Consider the following 23,072-nt stretch of genomic DNA (forward strand, 5'->3'; position numbering starts at 1 on the left):
TCTTCAAGCTTAGATACCTGGATTTATAGTAAAATATAGCATGGAGTATATATCAGCGTATCTGAAGAGGGGGATAATGAGCTTCATTTTGGCAGGCATTCAAAAGAAGAAACTGTATTAGGTTTATGCAAGGAGAATGGAGAGGAGAAACAGGTTCTTGCTGCTACTGTTTTTACCGTAAATAGTAGACTGAATTTGAAATTGCCCTGCTTCCTTAGTTTTAAAATGATCTGTGGAATAACTCCTGAAGATTTTATATCTCAAAAACATAAAAAATCTAGGTGTGTATATATGTGTGCCCCTGCAGGTGATCACAGTACACAGGCCTAGGTGCGTGGGTAGAGCTCATAGAGTCTGCTAGGACACTTGCTCCACGTCACCACTCTGTCACTTAGATTTATGACCTTAGATCACAATGTTGTTAAGTCCTTTTAACCCCTGCTTTTTTCATCAATGAAATGAGGGATTGTACTAAGTAATTCCAGAGTTCCCTTTCAGCTTTTAAATGTTAAGGTGGGAGGGGCACCTGGGTGGGCTCACTTGGTTAAGCTTCAGACTTTGGCTCGCATCATGATCTCAGAGTTCAGGTTCATGAGTTCAAGTCCCACATTGGACTCTCTGCTATCAGCATAGAACCCGCTTCAGATCCTCTGTCTCCCCCCCCCCCTCCTCGCCCCTCCCCTGCTCATGTTTTCTGTCTCTCAAAAATAAACATTAGGGGCGCCGGGGTGGCTTATTCAGATGAGCGTCTGACTTTAGATTAGGTCATGATCTCATGGTCTTTGGGTTTAAGCTCCACATCGGGCTCTGTGCTGACAGCTTAGAGCCTGGAGCCTGCTTCACATTCTGTGTTTTCCTCTCTCTCTATCCCTCTCCTGCTTGCACCCTGTCTCTCTCTCAAAGGTAAACATACACTAAAAAATTAAAAAATTAAAATTAAAAAATGTTTTAAAGTGGGAAAGAAGGAATATTTTTGTTACTTTCCCTCAGCATCACAATCTCTCAGCTGCATCTCTCTTGTTGATAGCAATAAGGCACAAGGAACATTTCTGTATTAAGAAATCCTAGAGGGGCGCCTGGATGGCTTAATCAGTTAAGCGTCCGACCTCAGCTCAGGTCATGATCTCACCGCTTACGGGCTCAAGCCCCACATTGGGCTCTGTGCTGACAGCTCAGAGCCTAGAGCCTGCTTTGGACTGTGTATCTCCCTTTCTCTCTCTCTCTCCCTCCCCACCCCGCTCTGTCTCTCTCAAAAAAAACCAAAAAGTGCTAGATGCCTGAAAGTTTTTATGGGACTCTATAGGGTAAATATAAATACATGATGCTGTATATATAGGCAAGGCTCCCCAAATTGTCTGCTTCCAAAGGCTGGGGTGATATCTCAAAATCACTTAATTTTTTTAATGAACTACTTTATATACCTTTCTTTCTCTCCCTACTACCTTTGTTCTTTTTCCTGTTTTAAGAATTACTCTTATAGTGAAGCATTGTTATAACTTGGGAGAGAGTCCTATGCCAGAGTATAGGGACAGAGAAATGTTGGAGACTAGTGATTGATAATGTATTTTAGGAAAGACACAGCCTTCCCTGCTATTTGTGAAAATTACAAAGTCATTCAGTCTTCTGAAGAGTTTCTTATAAACTTGATAACTAGAAACCTTAAATTCTAACCATTTGTTAGTTTTATAGTGTTAATAATAATAGTTAAGTTGGATTTTAAAGCTCAGACAATAATATAAGTAATCTATACACTAAGTGGGTAAGTTCCTGCACAAAGAATTTGAAGATTACCACATAATGTAAACAAACCAGTCTTATCTTTCAAAATGTCATTTTGACGACTCTGTTGTAAGCTCTAGTGAGTTTACATCATTAGTCTACCCTGAAGCATATAGGTATTTTTTTTTTTTAATATTGTCTTCAATAAAGATAGTGGTCATTGAATTAAATCACATTGTTCTTCATCTTTAATAAATTAATTTTTCATTAGTAGTCTCTTTTGACTTAAAAATAGTACTTTTTCAGTACATAGGGCATACGACTCTTGATCTCAGGGTTGTTAAGTTTGAACCCCACGTTAGGCGTAGATTACGTGAAGAAAAAGAAAATCAACAGTATTTTTCAGTAGTGTGGAAAATGTTTTAAACTTTAAACAGATATCTAGGTTAAGGTGGATTCTCTCCGACGTTTTGAATGAGATGTCACAATGAACAGCGACTCTTAGTGGCGAGGGATAAGCTATTGTCTTGCTTAAAATGAATTTGTACATGGACAGCCAGAGGGTCCTATTTAGAATTATAGAGCAGGGTTGTTGATTTCATCAGGTCTGTTTCCATCAGGGTCTGAAGCAGGCTCCAAGCTCTGAGTTGTCAGCACAGAGACAGACACGGAGCTCAAACTCACCGAGAGATCATGACCTAGGCTGAAGTTGGTTGCTTAACCGACTGAGCCGCTCAGGTGCCCCAGCATTTTTAAAAAAAGAAAAGACGCTTGCAAGACCCCTCTTGGAAGATTACCCTGAGGCAAAGCCTCCCCACCTTCCGGGGTGTGAGGAATAGGGGAAGAGGGGGTATGTCTGTCCCTTAGGCTAATTAGTCAAGACTCAAGTCAGGACTTTTTTGTATTTATTTCATGAGGAAAAAATATGAAATTAGATGTTAAGCTAAAATTTAAGATTATCCTTAATTAAAATTAATCTAAAACAAGGTGAGCGTATTGAATTATATTGATGTGAATTTTATTTTCTTGATGCTTTCAGAGCCTTAGAGAATGTTAAAAGTGAAAAGACTTGATCTTTATTCAATTGTTTTGCATTTTACAGCTGAGGAAACCCAAGAGGTTCTTTCCTAGCACTTCGTGGTTCTGTAACCATGTACTGGATACTAGGATTTGGAACTGTGATTTAACCAACAGGTTTACCTCAGTGCTTTCTTATAAATGCATATATATAAAATCTTCCTAGGACTTTAATTTAAAAATATCTGTGCAGTTATCTCTTTAATATGATTGCAGATATTTTAATCTGAGCTTGAAAAATTCTGATCAGTACAGATTTATAGATATCAGTAGCTTTTACTGTCTTAAACATTTTGTCTCATGTATAGATGTCATTCTGTCTACCTAAGTTCCTAGGTAACTGGAGTTAATACTTTCTTCCTTTTAGATAAATGGTAAAATTTACAAGTCTTTCTTTCCTGTTTAATAAATGCTAACTAACGTAGACTCTTTCCTTTGTTCTAGAGCTATTTTCAGCCTTAGAATTGAACTGAGCCTGTATTTTCATTTATAGCTCTGAAGTGGTCCTAATTTTTGAATTTTAATAACAGCTTTTTTTCCCACCAGTACTAAGGATTCAGAGTAGAGTAATCATGGCAGTACTTTTCATTTATTTGTTCATGATTCAAAGTGAAAACAGTAACTGACTTCATTTTTTTGTATATGAAAATATAATTTTAGTAGTCTTCATTTAGAAATAATTGTGGAATATGATGAGCACTCTCATGATCTAATGAATAGGTAAAATAATAGTATTTTCTGCATTCCTGTCTGTTATTCTGTACAGTCCAGATAAAATCAAATATAAATTGCATGTTCATTCTGAAAGCATTGTTACTTAAATGACGTGATAAATGGTATGTATCTGAACAGATTTTTTAATTTTATTTTCCTGTGCTAAATGAGACTTAGAAATTTGAAAATATTGTTTATTGACTCTCACTTTTTTAAGTGGCCCTACCCACCCCATATTCATTCATACCTTAATTTTCCCTCGCGTCTAAAACACACACATGCATGCACACACAGAAAATCAGAATTGTGCAGGGACTCTGCTCTGATAGCTCTGATAGAATTCATTGTAGGAGATTATAGCTTTCCAAAAAAAAATGACCTTAGATTTCTGAGGAGAGACACTGCTTTGTTTTGTGGCTTTTGTGTCACCCTCAAATCCAGAACAAATACCTGCCTGGAAAGTGATGTAGAATGAGTGTTCCTTGTCCTTTCTTTTGTCATTTTGTTCCCTCTAAGTTGAATGATGGCTGCAACTTTTTCAACCTACTCTGCTAGGATTTTGATGGCCACTTTTGATTCCAGTGAAGTGGTTGAGTGAAAATTAAGAGTTTCCTTTTAGCTCTGAAAAACAGATCTTTTACCTAGATTTCTGACTCTGAAAAGATAACTGTCCTTCACCCAGAATCTAAAGACATTTTAAAGTGAAAATGCCTTAGATGAAGATGCATTTCACCCGTGTGATTATATAGACAAATGGCAAAAATCACTCTTCAGTATTGTTTTCTTGAGTCAGTGACTGGTTTTAAAACACCGTATTTTGTTTGTCCAGCTTTGGTCAGATGAACCACTTTGCTAGGTAGTTTGTAAGTGAAGTTGACCAGATCCCTTTGGTCTTTGACTGGGAGAGGTTAAATTACCTTTTAGATGTGATGTCTGTTGTTAGGTGGAAAAAAGTTCCTTCTTAGATGGAACCCTGGAGAATGCATTTATACTAATGATTTCTGTGCTTTCTTCTCTTGCTGTGGTTAATAGTAATCATCTCTTTTCCTTCCCCTTTCCTGCTGCCTCTTTCCTTTTCTTCCCGTTTTCTGTACTTTTTGAATTATTAAACTGGCCTATGTATTTTTTTCCTTGCTTTTTTTCTTTTCTTTTTGTTTTTTTTTCTTCTAATTTTGTGATCTTCTGCCCCACTCTGTCTTCCCTACTTGCTTGGGTTCCATGTTGCTAGTTTTTATGTTCGCACGCTCATTATCACCCTTTTTTGTACTTCAAATCCCAGCAGCTGTCCAGCCAGGTCCCTGAGCACAGCCCTCTGGTTTATGGGACTGTGGAGAGCACTCATCTTGCTGCCAGCACCCCTGTCACTGCAGCTAGCGACCAGAAGCAAGGTTTGTGTATAACTGTTTTCTTCCCTCCTTTTTAATTTTAATTACATTCCCCTCAGCGTTTAAGGGTATGAGCAGAACATCTGAAGCTTATTTAGATACTAAACAAAACTTTGAGATGGAAAAGCAAAGTGTTCTACCTCTAGGAAGGTAAAGTAGGGTTGATAAGGAAATTTTTTTCCTGTATTTTATTAATGCCTCACTGTCTATTTATGTATAGGTCAAAACTTGGTTGCCTGAAGCTGTTCTGGGTGTGTGTGTGTGTGTGTGTTTAGGGAAAACAATGTTGGGGAAATAAATCAAAGTATATATTGCTTTATAAGAATAACACCGTTTTAATATATTTAACGTGTTCTTTTGTATCTTGCTATTTAAAAAAAAAATTTTTTTTTAACGTTTATTTATTTTTGAGACAGAGAGAGACAAAGCATGAATGGGGGACGGTCGGGGAGAGGGAGACACAGAATCTGAAACAGGCTCCAGGCTCTGAGCTGTCAGCACAGAGCCCGACGCGGGGCTTGAACTCACGGACCGCGAGATCATGACCTGAGCCAAAGTCGGCCACTTAACCGACTGAGCCACCCGGGCGCCCCTGTATCTTGCTATTTTTAAAAACGTGAAATATTTCTTAGAAACTTGGCTCTGTAGCCTCAGTTCTGTAGCGCTCAGTTTATCCTAGCTCCATTTCCATCATGTATAGTATTTGGTCTTGATGAGTCATTATACTATGGATCGCAATTAAACCAGGGTCCCTACTCCTATTTACCTTGAACATGAAGTGTAAAACATTGGTTGAAATAAGTGTACACATTGCCTTTTGGATTATAAATAGAAAACTGTAAAGGAAGTTTCATGTCAGAAAATGAGATATCACAGTCTCTCTTTCTTGCTTGCTAAGTTGGATTTAGGTTGACCTTAACCAAAATTGGGGAACAATTGTCTGTCATCAGGCATAGGGGAAAGCAAGTGCTACTGAGCATGCTTTGATAATGTTTCTGACTTCTTCGAAGAATGAGTGGAAAGCATAAGTGATTTCTAATTTTTTGAATTACTCCTTCCTCCCTTGTTAGCTGGCTGTTACTAAATGTACTTTCTGAAAAATTACTCTTTAAAAGGTACTTGGGAATTGGCACATAACCTAAGGATGGTATTTAATATAATTGATTTTTTACTGGACTGCACGTTAATCATACTTAGCAACTTCTGTTTGATTTCAATGTTTTCTACAGCATACAAAGATAATAGGATGTATTTTCTCTTTAATATTAAGGAACCTAGTAAACTCGAACAGAGACACGTCCTATATTTTATTTGTTTTATAAGATTGTTTTAAACGAAAAAATAGGTATCAAACCCCAACCTGGCATGCTTCTAAAAGTTGTACTGTCAGATACGTCTTCTGGCAGTGTTCAGAGATAGACTCATGCACGCTTAGAGTTAAATTTTTTAATATGAAAGCCATTCACCTTTCAGGAATGCACTTTGTAGGTATTATGGAAGACCACTTTCTTTCTCCAATGATAGAGCGTTTTTGAGTCAAGAATCACAATGTTTTTAATCTAAGTAGAAAAGAATTTTCAGGGTATTCTCTTCAAAACTTTACTAGTTTTGCAGAGTTGTAATCCCTTTGCTAGTTAGAATTATGCTAAGTATATTGAATACTTAACCATCACATAAGGCCTCAAACCATACCTATCCTCTATGCAAACTTCAGCTAGGCCACGATACAAAGAATTCATAAGATGTCTTAATGATGATAGCTCTGCCCTGCTACAATTTTTAGAATATAAAACACCTTCACTTTGTCATATTTAGGTCTTGATTTCCATAAGGAAGAATGCAGAAGTATTGGTTTTCTCTTGGTTCTTTATGTTTAGTGGACCTTTGAAAAGTAAACATTTCAGATTGATGTTTGATATAAATATGAGTGGATTGAAAATGTTTTATTTTACCTTGATGGAAAGAAAAACTTGAATTTTAAGTATATTTTGTAATATTTATAAATAACTCTTTGGGGGAGGGGCTATTGCCATCTCCTTGTTAGTACCAATTATTTTCCAGAAACCTGAGTTAATTATAATTTTCCATTTCTGATTGTACCTATAGCTTGCCGATATTTAGAATAGTTTTCAGAGTAATTTTTAAACCAAACGTATGTAGTCAAATAACACTAGAAAGGGCTCACCAATTTTCAGAGAATTTTTTTATAGTTAAAAATTTTTTTAGTTTTCTTCTTAACTATAGGCTCCTTTTGAAATTAAAGTAGGATGCAAAAATGTGCTGTTTTCAAAGGTTGCTAGATTACTTTAAGAAATAATAGATTGTGCATTCTGCAGTCAGTTTGGTTTTTCTCTCAATGAAAATGTCATTATTGTGGGTTTACATTGGGTAACAGAATCTCATGTTAGCCCCAAACTCTCGTACCAGCTTGATTCACCTAAATACTTTTTTCCATAAACCTTTTTCTTTTTCCTCAATTGGAAAAATATGGGATTGGAATCATTTTCAAGTTGCAGCACTGGCCAGTTACAGGACTCTGGCATGACAGATCTATGACAATATGACAATCTATAGAACACTCCGTTTCCCAGTCTGTAAAATAGGAACATAATACTTTCTACCCCAGCGGTGGTTGTAGGAATTAAAGGACACTATGTATATATGGTATTTGACCCAGTTCCTACTGTTGAGTACTTAGTAAATGTTCAGTACCATTATTAAACTTCTGGTTTCTCAGAGGTTTTGATATGAATAGCTGACATGGTTACATGAACACCAAATTGTGACATTTCCCATTTGTTTGGTGCTTTATAAAGATACAAAGACACAGGGAAGACCTCACCTTGGTTTGTAGAGGGAAAACCATTGAAGATTGAATTAATATCATCAGTTGGTGTTGATGATACCATACATTCAGTCCAGTGTATGGAGGATATGGTATGAACAGTGAAATACAAATACAAGTTTTTGTGCCTTAGTCTTAGTTTTAGTGCCTTTTGAAAGCACTTAGTATAGAGTAGGTATTCAGTGAATGATACTCTGTTGTAATTCAACCATTTCTAGTAATGTAGTTCAATTGGGGCTCTCCTGGAGTTTAGGACAGGACTGTTCACTGTCACGTGAGGCTGTCCCTCAAATTGCAGAACGCTTACCATTCCTGGTCCCTGCCCATTAAATGATAGTAGTACCTTCTCAGTCACGTGAGACTCATGACAACCAAAAGGCACCTGTCTACGCAGTTGGTTCCATTGCATTCATTGTAGAAACTATGGATACGTAGAGACTTTCCCACGTGCATATGCATATGTTAGTAGTATATGTATTTTTAAATTACCAAATTAGGCTTATGCTCTACATACAGTTTTGTGCCCTGCTTTGTCAAAAAACATATCTTTTATTATAAACAGCTTTCCATATCATTACTCTTTTAAAAACCTATTTTATTATTTATTTGAAATTTTTTAAACGCTTATTCATTTTTAGAGAGACAGCACATGTGCTTGCACCCACAAGTGGAGGAGGGGCAGAGAGAGAGAGAGAGAGAGAGAGAGAGAGAGAGAGTGAGAGAGAATCCCAAGCAGGCTCTGTGCTGTCAGCCCAGCACAAGGTTTCATCTCACAAATCGTGAGATCATGACCTGAGCTGAAATCAAAAGTTGGATACTTAACCGACTGAGCCACCCAGGCACCCCTTAAAGCCTATTTTAAATGATTGCACAATATTACCATTATATGGCCCAGGCTATTATTTGTTTAATAAATTCCTCATGTTAGACATTTAGTCTATTTATCTCTCTTATTTTGTTGCTATTATAGTGTTAATATGAATCTACTTATATATTCTAAACCTCTGTCTTTGCTCCCTCTTGCATGATTATTTTTTAAAAATTTTTTTAAGAATGGAATTCTCAGTTTCCTAAAGATGGCCAAATGATATAAATATTTTTAATGCAGTATATTAGATTTCAAACTATCATGGCTCTGTAAAGCATACTCTTAATGATAAAAGTTCTTAGATAAAATCAGTGTTCTGTATTTACTGTAGTATACTTTTCAGCTTTCCGTACTGAAATTTGAATGAATTAAAGGAGCTTTATATCAGAATGAGGAACTCTCAAAATAAGTTCTTTGTTTCTAATTTTCTTCATTTTTTAATTTAAAAAAAATTTTTTTTTCAATCTTTATTTTTGAGAGAGAGGCAGATAGAGTGTGAGTGGAGGAGAGGCAGAGAGCAAGGGAGACACAGAACCTGAAGCCTGGCTGAAGCAGGCTTCAGGTTCTGAGCTGTCAGCACAGAGCCTGATGCGGGGCTCAAACTCAAGAACCACGAGTTCATGACCTGAGCTGGTCAGCTGCTTAACTGACTGACCCAACCAGGCACCCCTTCTGATTTTCTTCATTTTAGATTTTTCTCAAAGAGTATATAGAAATTTCAGTCCTAGTTCTGTTTTTGTTTTTAGTATCAGTAATTTTATTTTTCAAAATTAGTAATAGAATTGACATACTCTTACCAGATTATTAATGTGAGAATTATATTTTACTGTTTAATTTGCTACAGCTAGGTTTCATTCAGTGGTCATAAAGGGTATTATTCTGATGAGCTTTCACAGTGTTATAATTTAATCTGGGTGACCCATCTAGCAGTTACTCCAGTGAATTGATGATTATTTTGATGAGTGATATTTTAATAAATATGTATTTATTATATTTATTTCACACACATGTAATACATATAATAGACAAATTTTTTTGGAAATATTTTTTTCTCTTGCCCTGACCACTTAGTGTGAGGGATTTGGGTTTTGTTTTTTTTTTTTTAACGTTTATTTATTATTGAGAGACAGAGCATGAGCAGGGGAGGGGCAGAGAGAGAGACACACACAGAGTCTGAAGCAGGTTCCAGGCTCTGAGCTGGCAGCATAGAGCCCGACGCGGGGCTCAAACTCACAAACTGCAAGATCATGACCTGAGCCAAAGTCATACACTTAACTGACTGAGCCACCCAGGTGCCCCAAGTGTGAGGGATTTGACAGTGAGAGCCTAACGATCTTATTTTTCCTCTTAAATAAATACCTAGAGTTCAACTTAAGAATCACTGATCTCTACACCCGGGAGTTAAAATGAATTTTAAGGCCAGCAGAAGTAGTTGCATCAAATGAATTGGCCTTTAACAACTTAATGGTAATATTTACCACATGCTTCTGTGATTAACAGCATATTTTCTTTGATAGATTTACTTAAGTACAATAATTTATCGTAGAGACTCATTTTCACTGATGGGTAAAAAGATTTCTGGCGGAGAAAATAAAGTTCATTTCAGTTTAGATGGTCTTTTAGTAGTTCTTAAAATTTTTGTTTGCATTTGAGGAACATACTCCTAAGTATCTGTTTTTCTGATGGAGCCTGTTTATCACTCTCCAGAAGCACAGCTGGAAACCAGCCTAAATCTTCTCTGGCTTCATCCTCCCAGGGGTGAATCACCTATCAGTTTACGTGGAAGTTTAGAACATGGAAATGTTCATGAATTACAGTTTCTTACATGTTTCTGGTATCTTTACTGTGATTATCAGTCTCTCTCTCTCTCTCTCTCTTGCTTCTATATGCAGATACATTTATATATTCTCAAATATTTCATATGTATTATGTTCTTTTTTATTGGACTTGGTTATCTGAATATTAACTTTGGCATTTCCTTTAAGAATTCTTTTTACAAGATAAGTTTTCATTTTTATATTTTCACATTATTTCTGGTTATATAAATGTTTCTTTCAAAAAAATTAATTTATAAATGAATTTTTATATTCAGGAACTTGATTTCATAGATAATAAATCACATTGATAATAAATGATACTTTGATAGGGGCTCCTGGGTGGCTCAGTCAATTGAGCGTCCGACTTCAGCTCAGGTCATGATCTTGCAGTCTGTGAGTTCAAGCCCTATGTCAGGCTCTATGATGACAGCTCATAGCCTGGAGCCTGTTTCAGATTCTGTGTCTCCCTCTCTCTCTGCCCCTTCCCCTCTCATGCTCTGTCTCTGTCTCTGTTAAAAATAAATTAACATTAAAAATTTTTTTTAAAAAATGATACTATGATGGCTTCTCTTAAAACATAGTTTTTTATACAATATACATTCTTTACAAAAATTCTCCTAAATGCAGAAATGTATAAAATTAAAAAATAGCAGTGTATAATAATTTAATCTGCAGTTATTTGTCCTTTGGATGTTCTGCCCCTATAGTGTATCCTTGGTAGAAAAATCTTCCATAAGGAGCAAGATAGAGTAGAAATGAAGGTCTCTACTTTAAAAGAAAGCCTCATCCCCATTTCCGTAATGGCTTAGCTTGTTTTGATGAACTTTTCCATTGCATTCTTGATATAATGATTTGATTAATTGATTCCTTCTTTTACTCTAAATTAAACTGTATATTTATTAATGACCAAGTAACACTGGGTAGAACTAGAAAATATGACCGTGTTTTTGGAGTGGCAGAATAAGTCTAATATTGTGGTGTGTCTTCTTTTGCCCATGATTTTGGGTAAGAGATGAAAAGAACTGGCCCAAGATCATACAGTATAATCTCTGATTCTTAAACTCTTTTTTGTTTTTTCTTCTCCAGAAGAGAAGCCAAAACCAGATCCAGTGTTAAAGTCTCCTTCCCCAGTCCTTAGGCTAGTCTTTAGCGGAGAGAAGAAAGAACAAGCAGGCCAGACGTTGGAGACTACTGTGGTAGAACCCATGCCAGAGCTTCCCCTGCCTCCATCACCTACCACTGTTTCTCCACTTGCTCGAAGTACCATTGCTTCCCCCACCTCTGCTGCTCTTAGTAGCCAGCCAATATTCACCACTGCTGTAGATGATAGGTGTGAACTCTCTTCCTCAAAAGAAGACACAATTCCTGTACCTAGCCCCACATCTTGCACAGAGACATCAGATCCATCACCAACAGATGTAATTGATGATGATATATGCAAGAAATCTTGTAGTGTAGCACCTAATGATATTCCACTGATTTCTAGTACTAACCTAATTAATGAAATGAATGGAGTTCGTGAAAAATTACCAGCCTCGGAGAGCATTGTGGAAATAGTAAAACAGGAGGTGTTGCCATTGACTCTTGAATTGGAGATTCTCGAAAATGCCCCAGAAGAAATGAAAGTGGAATGTGTCCCAGCTCCCGTTACCCCTTCCACAGTTCCTTCCTTTTCTCCATCTCCTCCAACTCCTCCAGCTCCTCCTCCTCCCACACCAGCCGGTGTTCCTGCTGCTGCCACTAATGTTAGTATGGCTGGTGTTCCCACCACGGTCCCTAGGGTCTTAGAAGAGGACGAGAGTGTGAGAACTTGCCTTAGTGAAGATGCAAAAGAGATTCAGAACAAACTAGAGGTAGAAGCAGACGGGCAAACAGAAGAGATTGTGGATTCTCAGAACCTAAGTTCAAGAAAGAGCCCCAGCCCAGGTAAGCTATTCTGTCACTAATTATTTTATGCTTGCTGAACACGAAAAAGAAGCAGTGTTTGTGTTATTTTTAATTGGCTACTTTCCTTGACTTCCAGAAACATCAAATGAATGCTGAAATTCGTAGTCTGATTTCTTCAATGGTGTGTTTATGTTTTAGTGCAGCCTGCAAAAGAGTCACTCCATTGTCTAAAATGCAAATGAAATTTCAAATATACAAAATGCCTCCAAGGTATATGTCACTGTACATGTGTTTTTTTTGTTTTTAGTTTTTAGTTTTTTTGCCTCGTTCTTATGGATCAGGTCCTCAGGGGTTAATTTTGCAGCTCTGGGGCTTGGAAACCAATTAAAACCAGCATACCCTATAGTTCCTAATCCTATCTTCTCAAAATGTTGAAGCCCCATCAATCCTAAACTTAAGAGAACTTAATCTTGGATTTAGAAAAACAGCAATCAGAATGTCAAAGTTTATAACTAGTTTTGAAAAATAAAAGTGTCCTCTCTGATTAACTTGCAGGGAAATTTAATGCTCTTCATTTTTTCCTTTAAAGGTTTCATTTTTTCCTATGATACGAATTTTATCATTATAATTTTATAGTATTATATTATCAGAGTATTTTATTCTTCCCAATTAAAAATTACTTATTTAATGTAGCATCACCTAGGATCGTAGAAAGCAATCATTGGATTTTTACAATTATAATAAAAACATTACATGAGGCCTATCAGCTAGAGTCAGTAGGACATAATAATATGGCTTTTGGCAAGTCCACATAGCCCATCTGGTGCAGCAGTGCCCCATGCAGTCTGATGGACTCCCGGTGTACCTCTCAGGTTAAATGACACAATTTGACAAATGAGTGCTCCCCCAGCAGTTGATCTAGAAATGCACTTGGTTTTAGTCATCAACATCCTTGGTATTTATTGTCTGTTTTGAGCTGTGTAATGGGTAGGGAATCTTAATCAAAAACCCAGTCCTCGTACGATATACTTTTCTCACACAGCTCACTTCTTGAGGCATTTTCCTCATAAATGTGTGAGAGTTGTCCGGTTCCTTGGAACAGTAGAACATCTAGTTCAACAGAGTGACCAAAGTGGTAAAGCAAACACTGAAAGGTAGCTGGGACAAGGAGTAAATGTTTGTAAGTCACCTGTATCCTCAACAGACTGGCCTCCGTTGGCATCTGTGTTTCACGGTGTCGTCACTGTTTTAGGAACCTTCTTCCTTGGTGGGGTGATGACCTAGGCTTCATGAAAAAAAAGTTTTGATGGCTATAGGTGAATGCCCCCCAAAGAACACTTGTTTGTTGGAAAACAATAATTTGTTTGACCCTTAATTGTTCCCTTTCACTTACCCAACTGTGAGTTGTTATCTCACAGGAGAAGCTACTTGAAGACAAATGTTGTAAAAACATCAAAACAAATGACAGAAAGAAAAACAAAGTAATCATTAGGGAATAAAAGTCATAGATACAAACCATACCTGAGACCTGAAATAAGTAAAGAAAGCCCACACCAAACTCATACTTCTACTCATTCCTGACATCGTTGGTTTTTGTTGTTGATGTTGTTGTTGTTTTTAAGCAGTATGTTCGTTAGGTGGCAAGACAGCCCTCAGATATAGATGGACAAACGGATTTTAGGTAATTAATTTTCATATCATGGTTCTTTTTTTTGAAATGCAATTACTCTTGGAGTTAGTAATACTAGCAGCTTGGTAAAAGAATAGATACTTCAGCAGTGAACCAGAGGATAGGTAGAAAAGAGAGAACTGTCTTCTGCATGGCGAGGGGTGAGGGTAGACTTTGGGTGTCAGGAAGCAAAGCATCCTGGCATTTTTCTCGTTCGATGATTTTTTTAGCATATAAATGTATTGTAAAAGAACTAGAAGTGCTATAATATCCTTTGATTTCTTACACTTGGCAGAATTCAAAGTGAATGAACCTGGAAAACCGTGTAACTCTAGCATGTCTAAAATGATAAAGCTACCAAAAACATTCCTGGCCCTCTCATTCCTATACAAATATTTTTAATGTCATTGCCACAAAAGTTAACATTAAAACCTTAAATTATCACCATTCTTATAGATATATCCACTTGAAGTTGTCCTGTTCTTAATAATTAGTCTTATTTGCACTTACCCATTTAGGACCTTGTTTATGTTGAGAGATGAGGAAATCATAACAATCTGATGTGGATATCAGTCTTTTGTAACTGACTTTTGAGATCAGTTCTTACTGTGTCTGCCTGAGGATGAAGCACTTTAAAGCTGGCTTCAAAACCCATTTGCTCTTGACAAGTGTGACGCATAAAAATACACAGTAGTTGGAATAGAGATACTTGCTTAAAGCAGTGACATCAGATATTAGGGCTGTAGTCCCTTTTCTGCTGGAAAACATTTTCTTGCAACTGTTCTAGATCCTATTTCTGATTAGAGCAAAGCGCAGCAATCTTGGATGCTTAGGTGAAGAGCACGCCCTGTGAAATGAGAATTGTGTTTATGTTCAGTGTCCTCTGAAAAGATTCAGAGATTGACCAGACTTTTGATTACTTAGTTTGTACGATACTTCAATAATTAAATGTACAGAAATCTGTATTAATTGGATATTTCTTAAAGTCTTAGGATTTTTGTTATGGTTTCTGTATACTTGTTGGATAAGAAAAGAAAGTTTCAGAACTTGTGGTAAAACATTTCTCACTCATCATCCAGGAATTCATTTCTCTATAGTTTCCAGAATGCATGTGCTATGTAACATGCATATTGTGTGACATGAACTTTTCCACTTTTGAAAATATTAGTGAGGTTTTTTTTATTACCTTGTTTGATATAAAACTATTATTTGAAATTCCGTTGGCCACGGGAGGTTTTTAATCTTCCAGTTTATTGTGTCTTCTGGCTCTTGCTCATAGTGCATTGTTTCTTCGTATATTTTATAAATCTGCTTTATGAATTCCTCTTCAGGTAAACTTTACTGTATGTACATTGTGGGCAAGTCCTCCCAAAGCTGTTTTGCGTTTGCTTTATTTACCACATGTCTTGAGGAAAGCATTAGCTGCACCTTAATCTGAGTTTAATTTTCTAAATCTCCTTTCGTATTCCAAGCAAAATCTGAAGGCATTCCCTGTGGATACTATTTTTCAGAATGACAACAGTCCCTTTCCACCTAGGTGAGACCAGATGTCCTTCCGTGTCAGTACTCTGTGTCAGTTCGCCGGTATATTTCTCTTTTATGGTTTTAGCTACCTTTTCACAGAGGGTGTCACTCTGTTAGGCACGTCAGGGATTTTTGTGAGAGTCTCAGTTCTAGGTCCTCACTTTGCTGGGATCCAAGATCTTCTCTGCCATTAATGTTACAATGTCAACTCCCTTAATTATAGAGACTGGCATAGCATCCCACATCCCCAGTAGTATAGTGGCTACAGCCGTAACAGCAACTGACCTTGTTTATGTGGCTTCCAGTAGTTTCCCTTACGTTCTTGTAAGCTCAGCTAAGGTTGAGGGACAGTTTCCAGTTGTGTAGATTTCAGGATGAGAGATTTGTTTCTCAAATGGAGATACATTTGTATGTTTTGGAAGGTGTTACTAAAATACTGATCCATATATAGCCAGTGACATTGCTGTTTTCTCTTTCGGTTTTGATTGACTTCAGTATAAAAGCAACATACTTTAATTTAGGGGGAAGATGTTTTAATAAGAATCCTTGATTTAATTTCATCTGTGAACATAGTCACCGTACTTTATATATTTTTTTAAGTTTATTTATTCTGAGAGCATGAGAGTCAGAGACAGTGCCAGTGGGGGACAGGCAGAGAAAGAGGAAGAGAGGGAATCTGAAGCAGGCTCTGCACTACTGGCACAGAGCCTGACTCGGGGCTCGAATCCACGAAACCGGGAGGCCAGGACCCGAGCTGAAACCAAGAGTTGGTCGCTCAACTGGCTGAACCACCCAGGCGCCCCTATTTCACAGTATTTTAAGAAATAAAACCAAAGTAAGCATAAAACCAGGGAAATAAAAGCCTTAAAGTTTGGGTAGACTAAACCGAAAAAGATTCATGTTTAAAACCATGATCTGAAGGTCAGCACCAGGAATAAGGAATTTGAAATTTATTCTAGCCTTTGCTCAGTTTACACCTTCTGAGAAGTATTTTGAAATATCCCTGGGATATTTAGTTGTGGGGGCCAGAAACAAATCACCAGTGATTAGATGTCCCACAGCCTTTTCTTAATCTGCACCCTTATAATTTAATTTCTCGTGTTCCTCTAGAGAAATATGTTCTGAAGCCTTATGAACCGGACTTACACGTTCCTGATTCCATGTTATCTATCAAATCCTGTAGAGCAATCTCTAAAACAAGGACTTTTGGCTCCCTTTTTTGGAGGCTTGCGTTTGAGCGATCCTTAGGGATAAGAAAATTAAAAGGATTGACTTTCCCCACCTTGTTTATAAAAATATTTGAAAGAGAGCTGCCTGAAAACATTTCTGTCGTGTGATTCCTCCTTTCTTGTTGCCCTCCACAGTGAAATCTTAAGCATTCCCTGGAAAGTACTGGTGCTGGGTCAAGTTCGTTTTATATGCTACAGGATGAGCCCAGACACCCTAGGGGGGAGTGTACTAACAGACTCAAGCGCCAAGCCTTCTGGCCAAGCCCCTTGTACAATCCCTCATCTTCATGCAACATACACTTTCCTACTATTTACAATAGTTCATTTTTTTGCAACATGAGTCTCAAAGTTTCATTATTGGATGTTAACTTAGTCATACATATCTCCATGAATAGACATGAATTCTTTGTTCTGAATTTACCCCACTTTTCCCCAGACTTACTAATTTACTCCCAAAAGAAACCATTGTGCGTACCTGCTTCCAGAGAGGGTAGTCGAGACAGTGTAGGGGAATTCTGTTCTCTGCCAGGCAAAAGAGAGCTGTGTCTAGAAAACGTAATCTTGCTAAAAGCTTTTTCTTCTTCCAGCACCAGTCTTCACTGCGCACACAGTTAGTTGTCTTGGGAAGTGTTCCTAATATCTTTTTTTTTTTAATATTGTTTTAGTGTTTATATTTATTTTTGAGAGAAAGAGAGAGAGAACAAGTGAGGGAGGGGCAGAGAGAGAGGGAGACAGAAGATCCGAAGCAGGCTCCGCACTGTCAGCAGAGAGCCTGATGCGGGGCTTGAACTCATGATTCATGAGATCATGATCTGAGCTGAAGTCGGACACTTAACTGACTGAGCCACCCTCTAATGAGGTGCCCCTCTAACACCTTTGACAGAATTTTCCGTACTAGTGCAGAAAAAGTGTCCAAAATACATTTTTATCAATAAATGTCTTTGTTCCATTTATCAGTGCTGTATTAACAGTACCTGGTAATTTTGCTTCAATCATGATAAAGTCATGTTACTTTTCTTATGTTTACAAAAAGCCTTTTCTCTGGCATTAATCTTACAATTTAAGCAGTTATTCCTGGGATAAAATTATTCCTATTTTGCCTATACAAAAAATAAGCCTTTGAATGGTAAGTTGGATTTCTCAGGGTCATAGGAAGAATTACAACTAAAGCCTTTCTTTATCTCACATTTGTGTTATTCTGACATTCTTTACTATTGTTGCTATAACGTTCTTTCAACCTTTTTGGGATTTAAGGATTTTACATTTATACATGTGACCCGGGTTCAGAGGGAGATGTGGAAACCCACCTGTTTCAGCCACAAATAGTTTCTGAGGGTCTGCCATGAGTAGGTCATTGTTCTGGGCGCTGTGGCTTCATCAATGAGGAATCCAGAGATCTCTGTCCTAGTAATATGCCAGAAAGTTGTTGGGTGGTTTCTTTTTTTTGTTTCTTTAAGATTTTATTTTTAAGTAATCTCTGTACCCCGTGTGGGGCTGGAACCCACAACTCTGAGATCAAGAATCACATGCTGCAGTGACTAAGCCAGCGAGGTGCCCTGCCCCATGCATTAAAATGTTTTAGGTGATATAAAAATAATCTAGCAGGGGAAGGAATGCTGGAGAGGCAGCAGGTTTTAGTATTTAAGTAACATGATCAGGGGTGCCTGGGTGGCTCAGTCAATTGAGCATCCAACTTGACTCTTGATTGTGGCTCAGGTCATGATCCCAGGGTCGTTATGAGCCCCATATCAGGCTCTGAGGTGAGCATGGAACCTGCTTAAAACCCTCTAGTTCTCTCTCTCTTTCTCACTCTTTCTCCTTGCCCCTCTCCCCTGCTTGAGTTCTTCCTCTCTCTTAAAAATTTTTTTATAAATAACATAATCAGACTTATAGGCTTCAAGGAGTACAAGATTTAAGCAGAGATGGAGGAGGAGGATTATCTGAGCTATCCTTTTATGAAAATTTGTGGTTTTCCTACCCCCTTTTCTTTCTGAGAAACATTAGTTAGCTATACCCCCATCTTCTCTATTCTTCAGTTCCAGTAGGCAGAGTACTACTGGGCAAGATTATACCACTGTGAATGTATCTACAAATCCGTGCTCTCTGTCCCCAGCCATTCCTTTTATGACTTGCCTTTTATAAAATCCTGTACTCAGCCCAACCCTCCTCACCCTCAGCAGATAGATGGCTTTATGTCATTGTTTAGAGTACTGAGTGCATTGAGTATGCCTTTTTCAAACTTCTGCTGGAGGTACCAACCTGTCTCTATTCAAACTTTTTTTTTTTTTAATTTTTTTTTTAATGTTTATTTATTTTTGAGACAGAGAGAGACAGAGCATGAATGGGGGAGGGTCAGAGAGAGGGAGACACAGAATCCGAAACAGGCTCCAGGCTCTGAGCTGTCAGCACAGAGCCTGATGCGGGGCTCGAACTCACGGACTGCGAGATCATGACCTGAGCCGAAGTCGGCCGCTTAACCGACTGAGCCACCCAGGCGCCCCTCTATTCAAACTTTCATCGGAGTCTGTTAGTTGTCCCTTGCAGTCTCATGTGTATTCACTACCTTTCCACAGACTTCTTTCTCTAAATCTGCTGAAGTCCATCTCATACTACAAATACTTCCTCAGTCCTACATGTCCATTCTGCTGTCATTTAACCTCGCTCTTGCTCTTCTCATCCAGGCTTCCCAAGAAGAGTATATCATTTCTATTTCTCTGTTCACTATTCCACTAACATCATCTGCTTTCTGTTCCCAGCATGCTATTTTATGATATGTTCACCACATGTAACACTACTCATTGCTCTTTTTTTTCCCTTTAGATTTATTACATATAATTTCTTTGCAGTTAATTTCATTCCTTTTTAGCATTCATTTCTTTGAATTTTGAGAGACACATAAAGGCATGTAATCACTACCACAGTCAAAATGTAGAACAGCTCCATCAGCCAAAAAAACTCCTTTATGTTTGGGTCATGTTCTAATTCTCTTATCGTTCAACACATTCTTGGGAGGTGATTTCATCTACTCTGATGGTAGATGGCTCCCAGTGGTATATGCAGATGGCTTCCAAATTTTCATTTCCATCCCCAGCTTCTCTTCTGAGCTTCTGTCTTATGTATCCTGTTGCCTGCCAGATATCTCCATTTGGAAACCCTAGAGCCATGTTGGATTTAACACATCCGCTATTGAACTAATAACCTATTCCGTAAACCTGTTCCTTTATCTCCGTTCATGGCACTGGCTTGAATTAAGGTAAGATCCTGAAGCCACTGTTGATGGACTTCTTCCCTGAGTTACTCATCTTTCATGTGTAGTCATTTAACAAGGTTCTCTGATTTTACCTGATGTGATTGTTGAATTTGTCCTCTCTTCTCAATTTTCCTTCTATCACTGCCTTAGGACCTCTCGTGTCCCTGGCTCCAGGTTTGTCCCCGTTCAGGTTCATTCTCCACCAGGCAGTCATCTCTTTAAACTACAGATCTGGCCCTTCCACTGCTTTTTCCTATCTCTCCTTAAGCCCTTGAGGATGTTGAGTGTCACTTCAAAACTTCAAAACTGTAAGCGTCTAACTTTTACTACAAGATCGTCTTGTACTTAGTTATAGTAGCAATTTTCTGAGTATATATGCATAGGATCTGAATGTTACTTTTTGTGTATTTGGTTAATCTCAACACTGTCAGTAAAGTGTATTGGTTAAGATCAGGGCAACAGAGTCAGACACTCCTGCACCTTAGCCATTCCCCTGTCTATCTCTATGACCCTGGGTGAGATTCTTAACCTCTTAGACTGTTTCCTCATCCAGAATTTGAAGATGATGATAGTGTTTACTTCATAAAAGTTGTAATGAACATAAAACGTAACCTATGTAAAGCATTTAGCACAGTGTCTGACCCATGATGAGCTCACTGTAAATGTTTAATATTATTAATACTTCCATTTTCAGCTAGTATAAGGAACCAGATGTTCCCTTTGAACTGTACTGATCTTACACAGATAAATGGGTGTCATTATCTCTGTCCTTAGGAATTTATGTTCCAGAGAAGAGAAACTCAACAAGATGATGCCATCTCAAAAGTTCCTAAGTAAATCCTGAGCATGAAATGGTAGAAAGTCCCTCAAAATAGTCCCTTGTGTATGTTTAATTTTGAGTAGTGTCTTTTGTACCCATTCTGTCATTTAATCTCCAGAATGGTTACACACATCTCGAGGTGACCTCTATTGTCAGTTGGAATGGAGAAGGTGTGCTTAGAACCGTGAATTTTAAGGAAAATCTGCACCATTGAAAACCTTTAGGCATGCATTTAAGTAGAGGATAATAGTAACATTATTAATTTCCTATTTAGAGCAGGAGTAGAAAATTAGGAAGAAGGGCAGAGAGAAAAAAGGAATGGGAAAAAAATTAGTGGGGTAGTCCAGAAGTGGAAATAACCTGAATGTCCATCAACTAATGAATGGATAAACAAATTGGGGTGTGCGTGTATATATAGAATATGGAATATTATTCTGCCATGAAAAGGAATGAAGTACTGATACAAGCTACAAAATGAATAAACCCTGAAAACCTTATGCCAAGTGAAAAAGTCACACAAGACCAGAATAGGCAAATTACTAGAGACGCACAGTAGATTCACAGTTGCCAGGGATTGAGGAGAGTGGGAGGGGAATACTAATGAGTATAGGGTTTCTTTTAGGGATTGATGAAAATGTCTGAAGTTAGATAGTGTTGATGGTCACACGACTCTGTGAATATACTGTTGTGAAATAATAGAAAATATATATTGGTTTCTAACCCCTCTTCCTGGCACAGAGCTCCTAAAACCTGTCTCATTTACTCAGTGATAACACTAGGAGCATCTTTTGTTCTGATGTTGGTCTTTTACCTCCATTGATGACACAACGTTCCTAAAAGCCTTGTAAATTTCTGAGTGATAGCACTAAGAACATCTTGTTCTGTTGAGGTGATTCTAGGTGGGCTCCTGGATTGCTCCTGGATGGGGGCTGGTAACCAGAAAGACCAAATCATCATTAGAAGTTTGCAATTTTCAGCCACACCCCAATCCTCGTAAGAGAAGAGAGGGGCTGCAAATGGCATTATTGTTCGATCTTGCCTATGTGAGGAAGCCTCCATAAAATCGCAGGGATAGGGTGTTCAGAGAGCTTCCAGGGTGGCAAACTTGTCCACACCAGAAATGAGTAATGTACCCCCCACTTCACGGACAGAAGCTCCTGTACTTGGGACCCTCTCAGACCTCACCCTGTCTATTTACCTCTTCATCTGGCTGTTCATCTGGTCCTTTATCATATCTTGTGATAAACTGGTCAATACAAGAAAGTCCCTGAATTCTGAGAGCTGCTCTAGGAAGTTAATCAAACCTGAGGCGACAAGGGGTCATTGGAACCTCCGATCTATACTGTTTGGTCACCTGGGCTTTTGCCTGGTGGCATCTGAATGAAGTGTAGGGGTGAGGAGAACAGTCTTCTGGAACTGAGCTCTAACCCGTGGGATCTGACACTATCTTCAGGTTGATAGTGTTTGAATTGAGTTAACTTGTAGAACACCCGATTGGTGTCACAGAGAATTGTTTGTTATAGGGGAAAAAAAAGAAACCCACGTGATGACCAAAAGTGTCAGAAGTACAGTATTCTAAGTAGTAAAGGAAACACACAGTAGGAAATAACTGAGTTTTTCCCTATAAAGGGAAATGGAAAGACTGGAGTTTTTCTATTACAACTATAAACAACTGAATTGTATACTTCATAAAAAGGTGAATTGTATAGTATGTTAATTATTTCTCAGTAAAGCTACTATTTTTAAGAAATGAATAGGAATGAGAGTGGTTATGTCACCAGCATCTTATGTAAGGATCTGTCAGGGGCATCAGCCTAAGAAATTAATGCTAAAAACCCTGAAGCTAGAAATGAATCAGGTTAGGGAAATTAATAGCATAGAAAATTCGGAGCTAGATTTCGGCCAAAACACCATAATTGACAGTACCAGACACGGAGGAGTGTTGGGGTACAACCAAAAACCACATTGTCTTTTGATGTATTTTAGGTCTGAACTGTGTATTGTCGTCGCTCTGTCTTATTCTACTAGTAGCTGTCTTACCTGGGTTTGAGAGGGTGTTCTCAGCCATTCTGGGGGCACTGTTTGATGTCACAAATAGGGAACACTGGCTGGGACATGAGAGCAGGGTCAGTATCTGTGGATGAGACACATAAGGGTTATATGTTTTAGAAGTAATGATTCTGCATTTCCTTAGTTCTTAGTTAGCCTAGTTCTTGTTTATTTTTGCCTCAGTTGAGCCACCCTTGGTAAGTCCTCCGACGGCTTGGC

At 38.0% G+C, this 23,072-nt stretch overlaps 1 protein-coding gene across 19 annotated transcripts in view; it reads left to right on the forward strand.

Annotated features, from left to right (window-relative positions):
• Positions 1–23,072, forward strand: part of EIF4G3 (eukaryotic translation initiation factor 4 gamma 3) — a 316,517-nt gene that overhangs the window by 190,844 nt on the left and 102,601 nt on the right. For 13 of the 19 annotated variants that reach the window (XM_049617900.1, XM_049617884.1, XM_049617888.1 and 10 more), the window contains 2 exons: positions 4,790–4,898; positions 11,512–12,351. In XM_049617900.1, coding sequence (XP_049473857.1) covers positions 4,790–4,898; positions 11,512–12,351 — 949 coding nt within the window. Of the gene's footprint in view, positions 1–4,789; positions 4,899–11,511; positions 12,352–12,448; positions 12,586–23,072 lie in introns of those variants that run through there. The other 6 variants (XM_049617885.1, XM_049617890.1, XM_049617893.1 and 3 more) reach the window with 3 other exon arrangements.

This window comes from Panthera uncia, assembly GCF_023721935.1.
Source record: "Panthera uncia isolate 11264 chromosome C1 unlocalized genomic scaffold, Puncia_PCG_1.0 HiC_scaffold_4, whole genome shotgun sequence".
In the NCBI taxonomy this organism is placed as follows: domain Eukaryota; kingdom Metazoa; phylum Chordata; class Mammalia; order Carnivora; family Felidae; genus Panthera; species Panthera uncia.